General features: G+C 44.8%; 1 protein-coding gene across 1 annotated transcript in view; it reads right to left on the reverse strand.

The window, feature by feature from the left end:
* Positions 1 to 347: 347 nt before the first annotated feature.
* TMPRSS3 (transmembrane serine protease 3) overlaps positions 348 to 21,987 on the reverse strand; it is a 78,730-nt gene continuing 57,090 nt past the window's right edge. The window contains exons 12-17 of the mRNA XM_040422075.1: positions 18,598 to 18,750; positions 9,178 to 9,186; positions 6,209 to 6,263; positions 4,905 to 5,054; positions 3,077 to 3,313; positions 348 to 418 (exon numbers count right to left, since the gene is read on the reverse strand). Coding sequence (XP_040278009.1) covers positions 348 to 418; positions 3,077 to 3,313; positions 4,905 to 5,054; positions 6,209 to 6,263; positions 9,178 to 9,186; positions 18,598 to 18,750 — 675 coding nt within the window. The remainder of the gene's footprint in view (positions 419 to 3,076; positions 3,314 to 4,904; positions 5,055 to 6,208; positions 6,264 to 9,177; positions 9,187 to 18,597; positions 18,751 to 21,987) is intronic.

Genomic DNA, 21,987 nt, shown 5'->3' on the forward strand with positions numbered 1-21,987 from the left:
AGGGAAGGTTTTTCAGTCACCAAGTCAACCAGAAGGAATCTCCTCCATCTATCAGGTCTTCATGTTAATCACAGTGAAAGAACCCTCCCTTTCCCAGAAACCTCTGAAATCACCTTGAAGTCACCTCTGGTGATTGGCTGCAGTAGTCACACGTCTGTGTCAAAACATAACTGCGGGTGGCCAGTATCTACAAACCAGCAGGGAGCGGTGGAGTGATCAAAAATGTATTGCCTATTTTATTATTTTATGCCATTCTAAATGGTTTTTCAAAAATTTTAGGTGACTAGACAACTTCTTTCTTTTTTTTCTAAAAAAAAAAAAGAAAGAAAGAAAGAAATGAGACGATCTTAAACGGTCTGGCTGCCTGTAATCAGCTCTAATCTGTGAGGAAAGACGGTAGAGCAAGTATTTGGTTTTCCTGCAGTGACACAATAGGAGAAATTAAGAATTAAGTCCTGCTAAAACCAAGGCCTCTAAACGTAACGTTCAGGTCTGTTGGGTGCTCAAGAGTGAGATGTTTCTTCTAGGCACCTGAACTCATCATCTTTCCCACATATCATTCAGATCCTCCAACAGAATTATCTACCAAAGTCAATGGCTGCATGTTCTCCTCAGTCAACCAATGCTTTGGTGTAACCTTCGATTCTGCTCTGTTCTTCAAACCGCACATCCAAGCCCTTTCCACCTCCTGCTGCCTCCAACTCAAAAATATCTCTTGCATCCACTACTTTCTTGACCAGAAGTCTGCAAAAATACTTGTACATGCCCTCATCTACTCCCGCCTAGACTACTGTAACATCCTGCTCTGTGGCTTCCCATCTAGTACTCTGGCACCCCTCAAATTCATCCTCAACTCTGACACCCGACTAATCCACCTGTCCCCCCATTGCTTTCCTGTCTCTTCTCTCTACCAATCCCTTCACTGGCTCCCCATTGCCCAGAGAATCCATTACAAAACACCAACTACGACATACAAGGCCATGCACAACCTGTCTCCTCCATACATCTGTGTCCTGATCTCCCGATACCTTCCCACACGCAATCTCCGATTCTCACAAGACCTCCTTCTCTCCTCTTCTCTTATCATCTCTTTCACAATCGCCTCCAAGATTTCTCTCGTGCATCCCCCATACTCTGGAACTCTCTACCCCAACATATCAGAATCTTACCTACCGCCGAAACCTTCAAATGTAACCTGAAAACCCACCTCTTCAGACAAGCCTACAACCAGTGACCCTGATGCTGCTATACCGCTATGACCAGCTTTACCCTTACCTAATGTATCCTTCTCCCATACCTTGTAGATTGTGTGAGACAGTAACAGATCTCACACAGGTAAGAGGCAAGGAAGGGGTGGATGGTGCGGTCCACACCCCTATTCGACCACAGGTGAGACTAACTGGAGGTACTCAGGCTGGCATAACGCACCTCCCGGGGTGTCAGTAAAGGGGGGAGTGTGTTAACCGTGAACAGAGGCCTGGTGAGGCTCTGTAAGTGTGGTTCTCAGCCGGGCTAGGCTGAGGGACCACAAGGCTGGGAGATAGCCTGGACTGACTTTGTTACAGCCTGGAAGTGAGCTGGACTACTGGCTGAGAAAGCCGCATGTGATCACAGAGTGTAAACAGTGACTTAGGTGAGTCAGGAATACTGTGTTTAGTTAGAGCCTGGACGGGCAAGTGTTTATTGTTTTGCTTTTGCTGGTGTGCCACAATAAATGCACTGTTTGGACCTTAAACCTGGTGTCCTGAAGCCATATCTATGAGGATGATCCCCTGAAAGAAAGCTACCCCTCACAGTTGTAAGTAGTGTTGAGCGAATCAAAGTGTCCCAAGAGGACCTCGATCCGAATTTCAGGAAAAATTCAATTCACCTTGAAGCCAAATTCCCTCTTGCTTCGTGGTAACAAATCAATTTTCACTGAAATGACAGTAAAAATAAAACACATTAGGCCACGGCCAACTTTATTAAAGAATAACTTAACATAATATATAATAACCATAAAACTTATTTAAACCACAGATTAGACCAGCCATAAACTCGGCCTAAATACCATATCATCTCTTCCACTCGCCACTTCTCGGCAAGTGACTTTCCCCCTCCTTCTAATAAAGTGGCCGTGACAAATTAATTACCGGGGAGGGCGGGCGGACTGCAGCTCCTCCAACTCAGCTTGGCAGACAGCCAGAATGCTGTCCGACACCGGATTAATAAACCTCTTTGGCAACACACCCCATAACCCTGTAACCAATGCCCTAACTGTTGCTGGGTCCCCTACATCTTTTAGCCCCAGCAACAATCGCACCATAGGACACTGCCCTGATCCAATCCCCTAACGCCTGCCCTAGCCCAGAAACTAAATCTACTTTTAGCCAACTTGGCCACCAATTTTGGCGGGAAATTTCCTTCCAAAACCAGCCATATTCACCGCTATAATGATTATAATCCCATGTGGATCCCTCCATATGGGATTTCGGGATCCTAACATGGGATTATAAATAATATGGGAAACCCAATAGATTAAAACAATAATAAATTAATAAAACACATGGACACAAATATAAGTGGATAAATTAGGCCAAGGTCAACTTTATTAAAGAATAACTTAACATAATATAGATTAACCATAAAACTTATTTAAACCACAGATTAGGCCAGCCATAAGATCGGCCTAAATACCATATCATCTCGTCCACTGTCCACTTCTCGGTGAGTGACTTTTCCCACCGGACCATGCCAACTAAGCAGGGCCCTACCAAAAGTTAATTCAATCATAGCCTGCAAGTCCAAATTAAAAATATCCAAACCAATCTCTGAAAGATTAAACTTATCTGCAAAATATAGGCCGGGCAAAACTCCATGTGCAGAAAAGAAAAACCCCAAACAAGCGGCATAAAACGGGCTATAATTCTATTTATGCGAATTTTGATCTTATTCAAATACTTAAAGTTCGCATAAGACAGCCACAATAAACGAGGAATCATTTAGGAGAAAATGACACGGGAGTCAGGAAACAACCGCCTAGTTCTCACCATGGTGCGTTTCATACAAAATGCTAAATCAATAGCGCCCAGCTTACCGATATCATTACCACCTGCATGAAAAATAATAACGTCAGAATCTGAATACAAGGAGCACATCTCAAGAATGACATCCATCAAACATTCCCAACGTTGTACTGTAACCCCATTCCAGAAAATCCGGACTTCATCTATGGAGAAGGAGAGGTTATCACCGTATGATCTCTTAACCACTCTTTGCTGGGCCCAGTGCACAAAGGAATGGCCGACGATCCATACGGTGAGTCCTGTGAAGGCTACCGAAAAAAAACATAACGTTAAACAACATTAAGGGATGGACGAATATAATGTTGAAAACGACTAGAAGACCACCTCCCAATCCGTTTAATCAGTGACTTACTCAAAACCGACCGAGCAGCCGTAGTTGCAGCCCCGATCCTAAAAGAGTGTGACGTAAAATTAAAACCCTCTAAACCCAGTGCCCGCAAACATTTTGACAAAACAGACTGAAATTGATATTGTGTTAACGGAGAGGAATCCACGTGGATAAAAAACAAACCACCACCAGCTGGCCTACGGTGCCAATATTGAGATAACATACTTACCGAGAAGATTTCCCCCGGCCCTGATCCTGCCCACACGGATCTAGGAACCCCTACCCGACTGATCCATTTTAGAGTTTGGAAGAAAAAACAAAACATAATTACTGTGAACATGCACATTCTCCAAAGCCAGACCTAAATCAGATCCTCTATTTCTTGGCAATAGTTCACTTATCCTAAAAGCTCCAAAAAACATGCAAGTAAATGCCGTGGAGAAAAGCAAAGCCTCAAAGTCACGAACACAAACCGAAGACATAATGCCGCACAATGAACATAACAAACTAGGGGAAATAGGGCACCTGCTATCAGGGGAACAATTGCCTTTCTTATAACCCTTTAGCATTTGCTTCTCCATAAAATGATCCTAAAGTGCAGGAGCGCCCAAGGCTTTAAGAAAAAAGGAAACACCAGCTAAAACCACAGTGGAATGAGCTAAACATCTCTTAAAAAGCGATAAACAAAAAGCTAATGCCGAAACTTTACTTCCGACAAAAGGAGACCAATCCATACCTTCCACAAAATGGCACCACCAACCCCATGAACGAACATAATCATACCAAGTTGTAGGGGCCACAGAAGACTGCAGATAGGACATACCTAGGACCAAATCAGATTCCAAAGATAAGGCGGCCACACTTCCCTTTCTAGGTCGGCCCCACTCGTCAACATGCAAAATTTCTTAAACTGAAAACGGGAAAGCGAGTCAGCAATAGAGTTATCCACACCCGGAATATGACGTTCTTTAACCCAAATATTCAATTTAAAACAAAGAAGCACTAGATGACGTAACAATTTGACAACTAACGGGCGCTTGGACCATAAACAATTAACTGCAAATAAAACTCCTTTATTATCAGTATGTAGAAAAATCCGCTTATTAGAGAAAAACCTACTCCCTAGAACTAAAGACACCACCACTGGGAACAATTCCAACAGAACAATATTCTTCGTCACCCCATTAGCCAGCCATGACGAGTGCCATCTAGATGCACACCAATGGCCCTTCCAGAACGCTCCAAACCCACAAGCGCCAGACGCATCCGTAAGCAAATCTAGATAAGGAGCCGACACAAATTCCTCCTGCCAAAAGGAATAACCATTATATTGCTGAAAAAATTCTAACCAAATGTCCAAATCCTCCTTAACCTCACATGAAAAACCGTATTATGCACCCCAGAAATTTTTGCAGCCAATTGCCGACAAAAAACACGACCCATGGGCATCTCCCTAGAAGCCAACCAACCCAACACTGACTGAATTTCTTTTACTGTCGCTTTTTTCTTACCCAACAATTCAGGTATAGCAGAGCGTATCTTATTAACCTTTAACAATGGAAGACGAAACTCCCCCTTCACTGAGTCAATTACAATGCCTAAGTATTCCAAACAATTAACCGGATGAACAGTCTTATCAGACGCCAAAGGAACACCGAACTCTGAACAAATAAGAAAAAATTAATTCAATAAATCAGAACAAACTGACGACTCACCCGGACTGATAAACAAAAAATCATCTAAATAATGCGTTACTGCTCCCCGCATGCACTGTACTGCGACAACTCACTCAAGAAAAGATGAGAAAACTTCAAAGTAGAAACAAAACAAGGAACATCCCATCGGCAAACACTTATCAAAATAAAAATAACCCTGAAAATGAAAACCAAGTGAACGAAAGGCAGAAGGATGGACAGGCAATAGGCGGAAAGCCAACTGAATTTCCGCTTTAGCCATTAAAGCCCTCCTTTTTCGAAGCTACACACTAGATACACCGCTGAATCAAACGTAGTGTACTTCACAGAACACAATGCTTTATCAATCTCATCATTTAGCGATGCCCCATAAGGAAAAGACAAATGATGAATTAAACGATACGCATTAGGCTCAGGGGAAAGGCGAAAATTACGAAAAGGAGGAAACGGGAAAGGACCAGAGATTCTATCCAAAGCCAATTCCTTCTGTAATTTTGACCGCACCCAACAAAGGAAGTTGTGTAACAGACGATAAATTATTTACCCACTCACAACCTACTCCAGAAAAATATGGCAATCTAAAACCGACTGAAAAGCCCTCAAGAAGCCGTTCCGCATTCCTGCGACTTGGATTTTGTTCTAGCCACGGACGCATGATTTCCAATTTTACTGCCGTCCAAGCTTTTTGCAACAAATTCTTTCGTAGATGGCTGAGTGGGCAAATTAGCTCTTTTAGAACAGCGCGCCATGGGGTGGCTGCCCCCACAAAATGCACTATCGTGGCGATACTTACAGGAGGCAGGCCATCGACACTGAGCCTCATTAAATGCAAAGTAAGTGCCCTTCTTTAGCCCAAAAGACTTCTGCACCAGTAGAGGGGGCTGCTGCTTATGAGCCAAAAAGGATGTACTCTGCGGCACCAATAAATTAAGCCACAAACCTACATCCTTTGCGCCCCAACGCATGGTAGGGTATACTGACAATCTCTGCCTAACACCTTCATCATATATAAACCACCCAATATCTCCATGCTGTACATCTCGGAGGAAATTTCTCTCCCATCACGCTACAAAATATACAATAAGCCTGCAACCAGTTATTAAAAGTCCGAGGGATCGGACGTCTCTGATCTTCTTCTGACTTATTCTCCTTCTTCTCTAATTTCATGACAAACTCCTTGGAAGAAGGCAACAGAGATAACATATCTACAAATTCATTTCTCCATTTCTTTTCTTTCACGGATACGGATAAATGAAAACCAATGTCACAGGGAAGCGCCTCCTTATAGAATGCCTCTGCCACCCCTCTTCTTTTAGCAAGTAATGGAATAGGTAGGGAATCTTCGCTGTCCAAACCCTGGTCCCCCACCCTGCTCGGCCGGCCGCCATGTGCTCACAACATCATCCGCCAAAGCAGCCGGTACAGCAGGAGGAGACAAAGAGGGAACCAAATCCCTCAACGAGGACGATGCCTGTGCTGCGGCAGGGCAGGGGAGGGAGAGGCGTCTCCCTTCCCTGTTCTTCTGATAGGAAGGCTCATTATCATTGCGCCGCCTGAGCCGAGTAGCACACAGCGGGAGACACAGGCCGGAAGAGGCCTGCATCGCATCACTGCTGATGGAGGTAAGTATTAGTGTTTTGTGTTTTTTATTTAGGGGGGGAGCTGGCACTATGGGGGCATGTGGCACTCTGGGGGCATTTCTTACTGGCACATTAAGGGGGGTGGGTACTATGGGGGAGAGGAGCACTATGGGGGCATCTGGGGGCTCTAAAGGGGCTTTTTTTTATTGCCACATTATGGGGGGCACTATAGGGGAGAGCGGCACTATGGGGAATCTGGTGGCACTATAGGGGCATTATTTTGGGGCACTATGGGGAAGTGGGGGCTCTAAAGGGGCCTTTTTTATTGGCACATTATGGGGGGCACTATGGCATCTTGTGGCACTAAGGGGGCATCTAGTGGCACTAAGGGGGTATTTCTTGCCCATTTAGGGGGAGAGGAGCACTATGGGGGCATTTACTGGGTCACTATATAGGGGTATTTCATACTGGCATACATTATGGGGACATTAGCTCAACTGCGGGCACTAAGCGGTAGTATTTCATGTACTGTCATATTATAGGGAGAATTATTACTACTAGGGGGTATTATGCAGAGCTCTACTACTACTGGGGGGCTATGAGGAACATGATTACTAGTATGGGCACTATTACTACTTATTACTACTAAGTGTGCTCTGGCAGAGAATTATTTCTATTGGTGGAATTTTGGGGAGCACTGTTACTTTGGGGGGCACCCTGTCACAGTATCAGCTAAGCACAATAATTTTTGGGGGACATTATCTTTATACTATTAGTGTCTGGGCGCAGTTATTTTTTAGAGCACTGTGTGCCAATAATTGTTGAAGGGGGCACTATCTGTGTGGTAGTAGTATTCCCAGGGGGACTGTTTCTGCAGTATAGTATTGGGGGCACAGCCGGCACAGTATTGGGGGAACTATCTGTGTGGTAGTAGTATTTCCAGGGGGACTGTTTCTGCAGTATAGTATTGGGGGTGGCAAGAAAGGGTGTTCAGAAGATGTGAAGATGATGGAAATGTGGGAAACTAATGTCTGTTTGTCAATCTTTGCAGAGACGGGAGATGGCTCAAAAATCATCATGGCGGTCTGGTCTGAATGGAGAAGATAAAGAAAGAGAACGTCTACAACAAAGGTGACATCACTGGATGTAAGAGGTATGGGGCGCTATGTAGGAGAGGGGATGCTCCGGCTCCTCCCCCTGCCATTTGCAGAAGGAGGATGCAAAGCTGGGTGAGGACGGCCAAGGGGGCAGCAGGCCTTGAGCGGGATCTGGGGAGCGAGATGGTCGTGGCTGGAGGCGGAACATGTGCGTGGCTGGAGGTGGAACATGGGTGGGGCCTGGAAGGGGGCCCTTGATTTATTTTGCCCGGGAGCCCTGAGGGTTTTCAGTCCTCCTCTGAGCTCGCCTCATGAGCTCTGCAACTGGATTCTCCATGGTGAGTAGGCACGGATGACACAGCAGGGCAGCGGTCTTCACAATGGGCGGCGGGCAGGAGTCTTCACATGGGCGACTGGCGGGCTGCAGCTCCTCCAACTCAGCTTGGCAGACAGTCAGAATGCTGTCCGACACTGGATTAATAAACCTCTTGGGCAACACACACCATAACCCTGTAACCTATGCCCTAACTGTTGCTGGGTCCCCTACATCTTTTATCCCCAGCAACAATCGCACTATAGGACACTGCCCTGAACCAATCCCTTAACGCCTGCCTCAGCCCATAGCCCAGCAACTAAATCTATTTTTATAAGGGGAAATAATACAATCTACACTACAACTAACCCAAACCTGAACTTCTGTGAAGAAGTTTGGGTCTGGGTACCACAGTCGGTTTTTTATCACGCGCATGCAAAACACATTGCACCCGCGCAATAAAAACTGAACATCGGAACGCAATCGCAGTCAAAACTGACTGCAATTGCGTTCCTACTCGCGCGGGTTTGCCGCAATGCACCGGGACGCATCCGGACCTAATCCGGACACGCCCGTGTGAAAGAGGCCTAAGTATTATTGTGAAATTGTGACATCACAGGACTATGTATGTAGCATGTATGTATGGACAGCAGAACCTATCAGCTACACTATATCACTATCTAACCTACACTGACTATCTCCCACTAACTATCTGTATTATATACAGTCAGGTCCATAAATATTGGGACATCGACACAATTCTAACATTTTTGGCTCTATACACCACCACAATGGATTTGAAATGAAACAAACAAGATGTGCTTTACCTGCAGACTGTCCGCTTTAATTTGAGGGTATTTACATCCAAATCAGGTGAACGGTGTAGGAATTACAACAGTTTGCATATGTGCCTCCCACTTGTTAAGGAACCAAAAGTAATGGGACAGAATAATAATCATAAATCAAACTTTCACTTTTTAATACTTGGTTGCAAATCCTTTGCGGTCAATTACAGCCTGAAGTCTGGAACGCATAGAGATCACCAGCCGCTGGGTTTCATCCCTGGTGATGCTCTGCCAGGCCTCTACTGCCACTGTCTTCAGTTCCTGCTTGTTCTTGGGGCATTTTCCCTTCAGTTTTGTCTTCAGCAAGTGAAATGCATGCTCAATCGGATTCAGGTCCGGTGATTGACTTGGCCATTGCATAACATTCCACTTCTTTCCCTTAAAAAACTCTTTGGTTGCTTTTGCAGTATGCTTTGGGTCATTGTCCATCTGCACTGTGAAGCGCCGTCCAATGAGTTCTGAAGCATTTGGCTGAATATAAGCAGATAATATTGCCCGAAACACTTCAGAATTCATCCTGCTGCTTTTGTCAGCAGTCACATCATCAATAAATACAAGAGAACCAGTTCCATTGGCAGCCATACATGCCCACGCCATGACACTACCACCACCATGCTTCACTGATGAGGTGGTATGCTTAGGATCATGAGCAGTTCCTTTCCATCTCCATACTCGTCTCTTCCCATCACTCTGGTACAAGTTGATCTTGGTCTCATCTGTCCATAGGATGTTGTTCCAGAACTGTGAAGGCTTTCTTAGATGTCGTTTGGCAAACTCTAATCTGGCCTTCCTGTTTTTGAGGCTCACCAATGGTTTACATCTTGTGGTGAACCCTCTGTATTGACTCTGGTGAAGTCTTCTCTTGATTGTTGATTTTGACACACATACACCTACCTCCTGGAGAGTGTTCTTGATCTGGCCAACTGTTGTGAAGGGTGTTTCCTTCACCAGGGAAAGAATTCTTCGGTCATCCACCACAGTTGTTTTCCGTGGTCTTCCGGGTCTTTTGGTGTTGCTGAGCTCACTGATGCGTTCCTTCTTGTTAAGAATGTTCCAAACAGTTGTTTTGGCCAGGCCTAATGTTTTTGTTATCTCTCTGATGGGTTTGTTTAGTTTCAGCCTAATGATAGCTTGCTTCACTGATAGTGACAGCTCTTTGGATCTCATATTGAGAGTTGACAGCAACAGATTCCAAATGCAAATAGCAGACTGGAAATGACCTCTGGACCTTTTATCTGCTCATTGTAATTGAGATAATGAGGGAATAACACACACCTGGCCATGGAACAGCTGAGAAGCCAATTGTCCCATTACTTTTGGTCCCTTAACAAGTGGGAGGCACATATGCAAACTGTTGTAATTCCTACACCGTTCACCTGATTTGGATGTAAATACCCTCAAACTAAAGCTGACAGTCTGCAGGTAAAGCACATCTTGTTTGTTTCATTTCAAATCCATTGTGGTGGTGTATAGAGCCAAAAATGTTAGAATTGTGTCGATGTCCCAATATTTATGGACCTGACTGTATATAAGTTAACTAACTAAGTAACTATCTAATGTAATGACACAGCATAGCACAGAGCACAGTAATTCCTATCACACTACCTATCACCCTGCACTGGAACCTATCAGCTACACTATATCAGGATATAACCTACACTGACTATCTGTATTATATATATCAGCTAACTAACTAACTAACTAACTAACTAATGTAATGACACAGCAAAGCACAGAGCACAGCAATGACACTGCTGTCTCTCTCAGAACTCCATAAAACTGCAGAAAGTGGCTGCTGGGGAGGTTCTTATATAGTAAGGGGTAGGCAACTTTCCTATTGGTTGCTAGGGATGTTGCTAAGCTCTGACAAAGACATTGCAGCCTTTTCATTGGCCCACAAGCAAGAAGGAAGGTTACTGATGAAAAAAAAGTCTTGAATATTCGCGAATACGAATATATAGCTCTATATTGTAAAATTCTCAAAGTGGCGATATTTGTGCTGAAAATTCACGAAAAGAATATTCGCACCCAACACTACTCACGGCAGGGTTCTAGTCTTGTAACTCGTCTTGTTCATGCTTACAGAAATTGTTTTCTATTATTTATTCTGACACTGTGAGGGGAATGGTCTGGGAAAACAGCTATTTTCCTCCCAGCGTGTGCTGCTGGGCTGATTTGCAGCCAGGTGGGGTCAAATACCAGACTGGATTTTAATTGCTGGTCTGGGTTTTTTGGCAGCACCTGGCTGTCCTTAAATAGGCAGCTGGGCTCAGCAGCGGGATCTCTGTGTTGGGATCTGAGGCTTGGTGCCAGGTTGGAGGGCTGAGACCCATGGGCTGAGGAAACAGGCCCCTCTAAAGCCTGCCGTGGACTGCTGGAGGCAGAACTGACATCAAGGTGACTTGTCTTATAGGAACTTTCCATTGTGTGTGAAGTAAACACCAAGACTGCAAGGTAGCGCATTTACCTCAAGTGTGAATAAACACTGAAGTTTTGCGTTAAGAACTTCTTTTGCCTCTGTGCTGCGTCCGCTTACCCTATCTACTAGAGCGAAACCCCACAGTATATATACCCCTTTATATATGTACACCGCCATGGAATGGGTGGCGCTATAATAATAAATAATAATAACGAACGAGTGTCCCCCACTATTAACCTAGAATACTACACATTTATTAAGTTTCCTCTTTGAGCTTCCAAAACACAATCATATATAATGAAAAATGAATGCGGAAACACTAATACACAAAGCAATCCTGAAGGAAACAACCTTGTAGAAATCAAGCATGGAAGAGGAGGCCATCTATATGTTGGTTTTCGCCAAGGGGTGGGGCTTTTGTAGTGGGTGGAGCTTATGTTTGCGCAAACTGTTATCTCAGACAAGGAGATAAAATAAAAACCTTAAAAGTAGATGACTTAAAGGGGTTATCCCATGAATAATGTAAACAGTGATAGACATAATCTAGGACCTCTTTCTAACCAAGAACCAGCCCTGTACCTCACATGGGTCCGGAGATCTCCATATTCATTGCTCTGCTAGATTTATTTCAAGTTGGCAGATTAGGGGGTGTGCACATTCTCAGGGTCGTGCCCCTTCTGCTGAAGCTGGTGGCAGTTGAAGGATGGAGCTGAGCATGTGCTTCCGTCTCAGTGAGCAGGACAAAGAAGAAGGGAAAAGAAGAAACAGCAGGTGGCGCTGAACAGATAGATTTCATTGAATAACTCAGTAGCCATAATACATTTTTAATTACATGGAATTACAAAAGTATTCAGATCCAGGTGCTGGTTTTAAAACTGGTGAATATTTTTTGGTGGGACAACCCCTTTAAAGGGTTTTGCAGGAGAGACTTCCATAATTGTGCCCTAAGCAACCGTACCTCCCAGTTGCTTCTCTCACCGTTACTTCGGGTGGGAGATGTGGCCTCACTGAAGTGTTCCTTTAAGGCAGGGGTGCGCAACCTTTTTTGGTCTGGGGGCCGCATTGTCACATCGCACTATTTCAAGGGGCCGCAAAAATTTTTTTTTTATCGGCGCTCGTTTGCATCAGCCTATTACACAGGCTAATGCAAAGTGACTGGGAAGGAATGATCGCTACCACAGTCATTCCTACCTCATTCAGTTCTATTAATTATCGCTAGCACATTCCTGATTACACAGGGAATTGCGCTGATGATTTGTACGTCTTTCATCCGGATAAAATACGTAGATGAGCCGGCAAACGAGACATTCCTTGTTTATCAGCTGATCAGCGGCACGATTATACCGGACAGATCTCAGGAATGAGGGTTCTCAGTAATTGTCCCGAAAATCGTGCAGGGTAATAGGAATGTAGAGATTTCCCGGTAAAAAATGATTTACAACACGTTCCCGCAGCATGGCCCTGAAACAGAAGATTCATACCCTCCTGCTCCCTGCCGTCTCCATCTTCTGGTTCCGGCACTGTTTACATCCGGCTGGCTCTGAGCATAGTCACTTGTGCCTCTCCAGCCAATGCCTGGCCTCAGTGGTGATGAGGCCGCAAGCAGCGTTTCACCGCTGAAGTCAGTCATTTTGCTGCAGAGGTGCTCCGGGAGCGGAAGATGGAGACAGCGAGAGCAGCGCGGAGCAGGAAAGTAGGAATCTTCTATTTCAGAGACCGTGCTGCAGGAACTTGTTAAAATCTTTTTTTACTGGGAGACACCTTTAAGTGGCGACGTTTCCTTTCTGCCAATGAGCCTTTCCATTACTGCAGAGGACGGCGCTCACTGGTTCTTACCGCCTCCTGCCCCCCAGTTATACTGTAGGTGCCCTGCAATAACCAGTAAGCGTTTTCCCTGATGGCTCACGCACACGGCCAATGCTTTAGTCCGCATCTGAGCCACATTTTTCCTTTGCACATTTTCCTTTTTTTTCCTTTTATTTGTATTTTATTTATTTTGTATTTTTAAAAAAAAATTATCATCAGATTATTATTTATTTTTAAAATATATTTTTGCCACAGTGAACATTTTTATTTTGCACTTTTTCCTTTATTCTATGATTATCTACTGAGGAAGGAACTTGTTTCCGAAACGCGTCTAGTGTGTATAGAGACCAAGGCTGTCGGTGCGGTTTTTTGCAAGAGGAGGACTTTGCTTCAATTTCCAGTTCCTTGAGGATTTTTAAAGTATCCGAAGACGTCCCATACCGCTTCAAAGGTTTGCATTCACTAACTACTCAAAAAGTGGACTACACCTGTGTCACTATTGCCGCAAATCAAGGTAAAACCTTGTTACATCTACTGCTGCCGGCCTGACAGGCTAAGGCAATCACCAGCTCAGCTCAGCTCAACCAGCTTCCGTTGGTCTGACGGCTTCAGACGCCTGCGTCACTAACCCAGCGATTCATTACCTGGATGGACACGTGAGACGCTGAGTGAGCTTGTCTGAAATCTTGCTCCGCAAGCTAAAAAGTAAGTGGAGCATTGCCTAACAGTTGCGGCTAAGATCTGTTACAGGTTATGTGAATGCAGTACCTCTCTTGATGAGAATACAGCAAGGACATTTTGTAATCTTTGTTTGAACTTTTGTTTCAATCACCTGGCAAATTGCCATCCATGTCCTGGACATACAAGCGGTTCATTTGAATATCTCTTGCAGCCTCACTCTAGCCATTTGGTCCTATTAGGAGTACTCCAGATATATAGGATTGTGCGTGAGCTCCGCACTTATATACCTATATTTACACATGTATGCATGTATGTATGTTGTATGATGGTATAAGTCATTTAATTTAGTGTATTAATAAAAATTTTAATGCAAAAATACTGTGAGCCAGCCTATATTTCTATTGATTTGATCTCTTTTCCTTTTTATAGTTTTCTTTTACTTGTATTTTATTTATTTATTTATTTTACTTTTATTGCAAAAATTTTATTTTTTTTTTTTTTTTTTTATATATATATATTTTTGCAGCACTGTATGTCCCCCAAGAGGTCTTTAAAACCACTGGGGGACACTGACTTGTTTTTTTGTTTTGTTTTTGCACTTTTTTTTTCCTTTTTTTTTTATTGCTTTACATTTTTTATTTTTTATTTTAATATATATATTTGCCACTTAATTTGTCCCCAGAAGGTCCATAAAAGACCTTTGCACTTCCAAAGAGCCCCAATTATAGGGAAAACCGGCCTGCTGAGGGGATTTTTGTACGGGGCAGAGCTGTGAGGCTCTGCAGTCCTCTGCCCCTGACACCCGGCGATCACGTGCACAGCGCGCCGCTCACCTGTGTGAGGAGAAGGCAGAAGCGCTGTTACACTGCTTCTGCCTTCTCCTCGGCTCCCCCGCTGTCTCTGACAGCCGGGGACTCGTCCTGCTCCCGCTACAGTGCAGGAGCTGTAACCCTGCAATTGTGCGGCGCTGCGGGCAGATGGCACGATCGGCTGGGTTTCTGCCCAGCAGGACGGGGGCCGCAAACCATGGCTCTGGGGGGCGCACGCGGCCCATAGGCAGCAGGTTGTGCACCCATGCTTCAAGGTAATGCTGTAAGTTTGTCTGGAATACATCACCAAATGACAAACACAGTTCTGGTACATCTGGAAAACTCAGCTCTACCACATTTAAAGGGAGTCTTCATTGGGACACTTTGAATCCATATGCAGATAGGCAGTTAAGTGCACTGAGGGCGGGTTTATTTTATAGAGAGTATAGGAATTGGAACATATTATCCGGCCTGTAGTACATGGAGACAGGGGTCACTCGGTCACGGGTCAGTGGTCTCAGGGCCGTAGGTTTCTTATTCTTGATTTTTCTCAAGTCCATTGATTGTAAACATAAGACAATACAGTAGGTCGGTGAATATCTTCAGTTCATTCTCCGCACTTCTATCTGTCATAAGAAAGCAAAAAGTTTAAAGAAAATTACCCCTACCTAAATTTCTGGGCCCCGATGTAAAAACTGTACCAGTGCCCGCCACCTAACACACCTCATTTATAGTATAGGTACCCTCCTATCTAGTAGAGTGGCCCTCAGTCCCCATGAGGCACCAGGACCTTAGGTCAATCGCGTCTGGCATTGTACGGCTACTTAGACGACTGAGCCTCATGCTCTCCCAGCTGCATCTTCTATCGTTGCTTTTAAAAAGTACCCGTCAGCAAGATCAACCCTATTAGGTCGGTTGATCCTTCTGTTTAAAATGATACCAGTCTTATGAAAATCGGTTGTGGCGATCCTGAGAAGAAGAAAAAAGACTTATTATTTATGTAAATAAGCGCTTTAGTGCACCAGGGGGCAGGGCGTCTCCCCTCGATGGTCTTCAAGTTTTCTAGTGCGGGCCACACCCCTCAGTGCACTAAAGCCCTCATGTGCCTAAGGCCCCTTTCACACGAGCGAGTATTCCGCGTGGATGCGATGCTGGAGGTGAACGCATTGCACCCGCACTGAATACTGACCCATTCATTTCTATGGGGCTGTGCACACGAGCGGTGATTTTCACGCATCACTTGTGCGTTGCGTGAAAATCGCAGCATGCTCCTCTTTGTGCGTTTTTCACGCAACGCAGGCCCCATAGAAGTGAATGGGGTTGCGTGAAAATCGCAAGCAAGTGCGGATGCGGTGCGATTTTCACGCATGGTTGCTAGGTGACAGTCTATAAACTGTATTATTTTCCCTTATAACATGGTTATAAGGGAAAATAATAGCATTCTGAATACAGAACGCATAGTAGGTGATCAATTGAGGGTTAAAAAAAATTAAAAAATTAACTCACCTTCTCCTCTTGTTCGCATAGCTCCCTGTCTATTCTTTACTTCTCAAAAGATGAACTATCGGCTAAAGGACCTTTGATTACGTCACTCCGGTCATCACATGGTACGTCACATGATTTTTTACCATGGTGATTCACCATGGTAAAAGATCATGTGACGTACCATGTGATGACCGGAGTGACATCATCAAAGGTCCTTTACCCAGGTCCTAAAGAAAAGAATACAGAAGCAGATGCCGGTGTTCTGCCAGATCTCTATAGCTTGCCGAAAGTCTATAGCGGAAGTGACGTTGTGCGCTGCGCACTTCCACAAATCAGCCGAAACATCGTCTTAAAGTGACAGTCACCAGTAAAATACAGCTCCATTAATCTACATTAATTTGTACCCTCGCGGGCTCGGCCTCGCTGCGCTCGGCATTTAGTAAAACTAACTCTGTGCCGCCATTGATAGTAAAGAAGCAAATGGATAGTAAAGAAAGAGACTATCCATCTCTTTCTTTACTATCCATTTCCTTCTTTACTATCAATGGCGGCACAGAATTAGTTTTACTAAATGCCGAGCGCAGCGAGGCCGAGCCCGCGAGGGTACAAATTAATGTAGATTAATGGAGCTGTATTTTAATGGAGATGACTGTCACTTTAAGAAATCTATACCCTTAAGTGTGCGCACGCGCGGTGCTGCAGGAATGCTTAGCTGAAGTACGCTTGTGCGCTTGCGCAGCGTACCACGTCACTTCCGCTATAGACTTTCGGCAAGCTATAGAGATCTGGCAGAACACCGGCTGCGCTATCAAGTGGACTAAGGTGAGTTAAACATTTTTTTATTTTTTTTTAACCCCTCCAGCGCTGTTTTACCATGCATTCTGTATTCAGAATGCTATTATTTTCCCTTATAATCATGTTATAAGGGAAAATAATACGATCTACAGAACATTGATCCCAAGCCCGAACATCTGTGAAGAAGTTCGGGTACCAAACATGCGCGATTTTTCTCACGCGCGTGCAAAACGCATTACAATGTTTTGCACACGCGCGGAAAAATCGCGGGTGTTCCCGCAACGCACCCGCACATTTTCCCGCAACGCCCGTGTGAAAGAGGCCTTAGGAATAAAAAGTATTTTTTTCTTAGGAATGGCGTAAACGATTTTCACAAGACAGGTGTCATTTTAATTGGCAGGATCAACCCTAGCAGGCAGTATACCCGGTTGAATCGGGTGGATGCTTCTGACAGGTGTTTTTTTTTAACTTTTGACCACCTCATTACTGAAGATACCCTTTGCAATGTAAAATGACCCATTCTAGTTTTTCCCAACAGCAGATATAAGGGGCACTAGGGCTTCCCCTTACACAGATTGTTACCAGGTCCTTATGTACAAAAGTAATTTGCTCATAACACCTGTCTTGGCAACTTTTATGACATACATAAGTGTCAAGATAGTGTGAATACCCCAAATATACCAGACAGTACACAGGGAACAAAAAATCTCCCTGGCATCTAAAGCTGGTCTACCCCGAAACAGCACCCAATATCTCAGCTTCTTGTACCCCATAGATGTGGATTAGTGAGGTTGTGGTTATCTGCTATGGACAAAAAACCCACAACTTTCTTTAATTTTTAAAAATAAATGTTTCACTTTGAGGGACTTTTCCTTCAGGTAGAACGTGTTCTCAGGACGGTGAGTAATCTCCTCTGAGATAAACCAGCCCCACAATCCAAACATGGACAATCTCATCCATGACCAAATCCAAGGAAGATAATCTAGGCGTACAGGCGCCCTATCTCTGTAGTATGAGCTCAGAAGGCGATAACACCTTCTATGGGCTCGGTCTCTGCAGGTAAATATTGTCTCTGGGTCCTCACGCCCTTCCTCTGCTCGCCTAGCCTGCATTATTCTGTCCTTTATTTCCGCATTGTGCAGGGCCACCGGCCGTACAGGATTTTAGCAGTGCCCTCCACTAATAGCCACAATGCACCTAGTGACTGCAGCAGTGCCCCCTACTAATAGCCACAGTGCCCCTAGTACCTGCAGAAGTGCCCTACACTAATAGCCACAGTGTGCCCCCAGTGTTTACAGCAGTGCCCCCAGAAATCCTTGGAATATACTTTTTTGCTTTAGACCGAAAGAAAACTAGATGAACTCACACCTCCTCTAAAGTAAAAGTGTCCCCATGATGTGACATGTATATTTCCATTGCTATCACTGGAAGGTTAACAGTCCATGCGGGGCCCACCCTGTACTTTTCCTGTCCCCTTATCCTATCGAACCTGAATATTGGTCACCCAATCCCCAACCATAGGGGCAAATGCACAGAGGGCAGCACTGGACCCTCCCATGATGGGAGTTATGATGATATGAGCCCACAACAGCATTTTTTGCTATGGGGCCTCTTCTCGTCTTTGTCTCTGTAGGCTCTTTCAGTGTACCTGTAGACATATAAGGGTAAGTCCTTGATTACCTCCATCTGCACGTGGATCCAGTCCAGGAAAGACGTTATTCGGGTGTACACTCCTGGCTTATACCTCAGCGCACAGCCGACACCCCAGCTAGTGGTTCCCATCAGTTTCCACAGTTTCTTATCTTCACAGGCTAAGGGACCCCCACTGTCCCCCTAGAAGAACAGAGAGATGTTACTAGAATCAGATCAGGCTACACAGACCATCCACTCTACCAGATACAGTGTTATAGCCTGGAATCAAAATCTATTTTTGCAGGGTTATACCATTTAATATACACCACCTGCCGACCACTTTCAAGATGCAAAATATTTTTAACTGTGACACGTACAATAATTAAGACAAAAAAAACTGAGAACATTAATGTGCATAAGTATTTGCAGTGATCCGCTGGTTCACTGCTAAAGTGTTAATCGCTTATCATCAGTTCAGTAAAGGAGAGACTCAATTTTACTATAATCAAGCTGGCCTGGTCATTGGTCTCAAAATCTGACCAATCCGATCTCCACTCCCTGTTCTTCTTCCTTGCACCCCGCTACACGTTTGCCAAACATCAAGGGCACCTCAACCACCACCCCTTGGCAAACCCCATAGTCCAGCGTGTGCCCAGAAAGAAAGAAAGGTTTTGTCCATCCATTCACTGCAGGTTGGAAGAGGATTAGCCACTATGAGAACTTCCACCACCCTCATTGTCACTACCACTAGTCCAATCCTTTCTACCCACACACCTCCTTATAATAGTCCTATGGAAAGATCCACTGTGGAGGATACGGCTTATAGTGTCCTATGGACAGATCCTTCCATCTCCTCTGTGGAGTGTATGGCTTATAATGGTCCTATGGACAGATCCTTCCATCTCCTCTGTGGAGTGTATGGCTTATAATGGTCCTATGGACAGATCCTTCCATCTCCTCTGTGGAGTGTATGGCTTATAATAGTCCTATGGACAGATCCTTCCATCTCCTCTGTGTAGTGTATGGCTTATAATAGTCCTATGGACAGATCCTTCCATCTCCTCTGTGCAGTGTACGACTTATAGTTGTTCTATGGACAGATCCTTCCATTTCCTCTGTGGAGTGTACAGCGTATAGTCGTCCTATGGACAGATCTTTCCATCTCATCTGTGCAGGGTACGGCTTATAGTGGTCCTATGTACAGATCCTTCTATCTCATCTGTGGAGTGTAAGGCTTATAATGGTCCTATGGACAGATCCTTCCATCTCCTCTGGGGAGTGTACGGCTTATAATGGTCCTATGGACATATCCTTCCATCCCCTCTCTGGAGTCTATGGCTTATAATGGTCCTATAGACAGATTCTTCCATCTCCTCTGTGGAACGTGCAGCTTATAGTGGTCCTATGGACAGGTCCATCCATCTCCTCTGTGGAGTGTACGGCTTATAGTGTCCTATGGACAGATCCTTCCATCTCCTCTGTGAAGTGTACAGCTTATAGTGTCCTATGGACAGATCCTTCCATCTCCTCTGTGGAGTGTACGGCTTATAGTGTCCTATGGACAGATCCTTCCATCTCCTCTGTGGAGTGTACGGCTTATCGTGTCCTATGGACAGGTCCTTCCATCTCCTCTGTGGAGTGTACGGCTTATAGTGTCCTATGGACAGATCCTTCCATCTCCTCTGTGGAGTGTATGGCTTATAGTGTCCTATGGACAGATCCTTCCATCTCCTCAGTGTAGTGAATGGCTTATAGTGTCCTATGAACAGATCCTTCCATCTCCTCTGTGGAGTGTACGGCTTATAGTGTCCTATGGACAGATCCTTCCATCTCCTCTGTGTAGTGAATGGCTTATAGTGTCCTATGAACAGATCCTTCCATCTCCTCTGTGTAGTGTACGGCTTATAGTGTCCTATGGACAGGTCCTTCCATCTCCTCTGTGGAGTGTACGGCTTATAGTGTCCTATGGACAGATCCTTCCATCTCCTCTGTGGAGTGTATGGCTTATAGTGTCCTATGGACAGATCCTTCCATCTCCTCTGTGTAGTGAATGGCTTATAGTGTCCTATGAACAGATCCTTCCATCTCCTCTGTGGAGTGTACGGCTTATAGTGTCCTATGGACAGATCCTTCCATCTCCTCTGTGGAGTGTACGGCTTATAGTGTCCTATGGACAGATCCTTTCATCTCCTCTGTAGAGTGTACGGCTTATAGTGTCCTATGGACAGATCCTTCCATCTCCTCTGTGTAGTGAATGGCTTATAGTGTCCTATGAACAGATCCTTCCATCTCCTCTGTGGAGTGTACGGCTTATAGTGTCCTATGGACAGGTCCTTCCATCTCCTCTGTGCAGTGTACGGCTTATAGTGTCCTATGGACAGGTCCTTCCATCTCCTCTGTGGAGTGTACGGCTTATAGTGTCCTATGGACAGGTCCTTCCATCTCCTCTGTGTAGTGTACGGCTTATAGTGTCCTATGGACAGATCCTTCCATCTCCTCTGTGGAGTGTACGGCTTATCGTGTCCTATGGACAGGTCCTTCCATCTCCTCTGTGGAGTGTACGGCTTATAGTGTCCTATGGACAGATCCTTCCATCTCCTCTGTGGAGTGTATGGCTTATAGTGTCCTATGGACAGATCCTTCCATCTCCTCTGTGTAGTGAATGGCTTATAGTGTCCTATGAACAGATCCTTCCATCTCCTCTGTGGAGTGTACGGCTTATAGTGTCCTATGGACAGATCCTTCCATCTCCTCTGTGTAGTGAATGGCTTATAGTGTCCTATGAACAGATCCTTCCATCTCCTCTGTGTAGTGTACGGCTTATAGTGTCCTATGGACAGGTCCTTCCATCTTATCTATGGAGTGTACGGCTTATAGTGTCCTATGGACAGATCCTTCCATCTCCTCTGTGGAGTGTATGGCTTATAGTGTCCTATGGACAGATCCTTCCATCTCCTCTGTGTAGTGAATGGCTTATAGTGTCCTAAGAACAGATCCTTCCATCTCCTCTGTGGAGTGTACGGCTTATAGTGTCCTATGGACAGATCCTTCCATCTCCTCTGTGGAGTGTACGGCTTATAGTGTCTTATGGACAGATCCTTTCATCTCCTCTGTAGAGTGTACGGCTTATAGTGTCCTATGGACAGATCCTTCCATCTCCTCTGTGTAGTGAATGGCTTATAGTGTCCTATGAACAGATCCTTCCATCTCCTCTGTGGAGTGTACGGCTTATAGTGTCCTATGGACAGGTCCTTCCATCTCCTCTGTGCAGTGTACGGCTTATAGTGTCCTATGGACAGGTCCTTCCATCTCCTCTGTGGAGTGTACGGCTTATAGTGTCCTATGGACAGATCCTTTCATCTCCTCTGTGAATATCAGTGTTATTGCTGGTAAGTAAAGTTCTCCTTGACCGGGCGGTGAGTTTTTTTTAGGTGGCCT

Source organism: Bufo bufo, chromosome 3 (genome assembly GCF_905171765.1).
Source record: "Bufo bufo chromosome 3, aBufBuf1.1, whole genome shotgun sequence".
Classification (NCBI taxonomy): domain Eukaryota; kingdom Metazoa; phylum Chordata; class Amphibia; order Anura; family Bufonidae; genus Bufo; species Bufo bufo.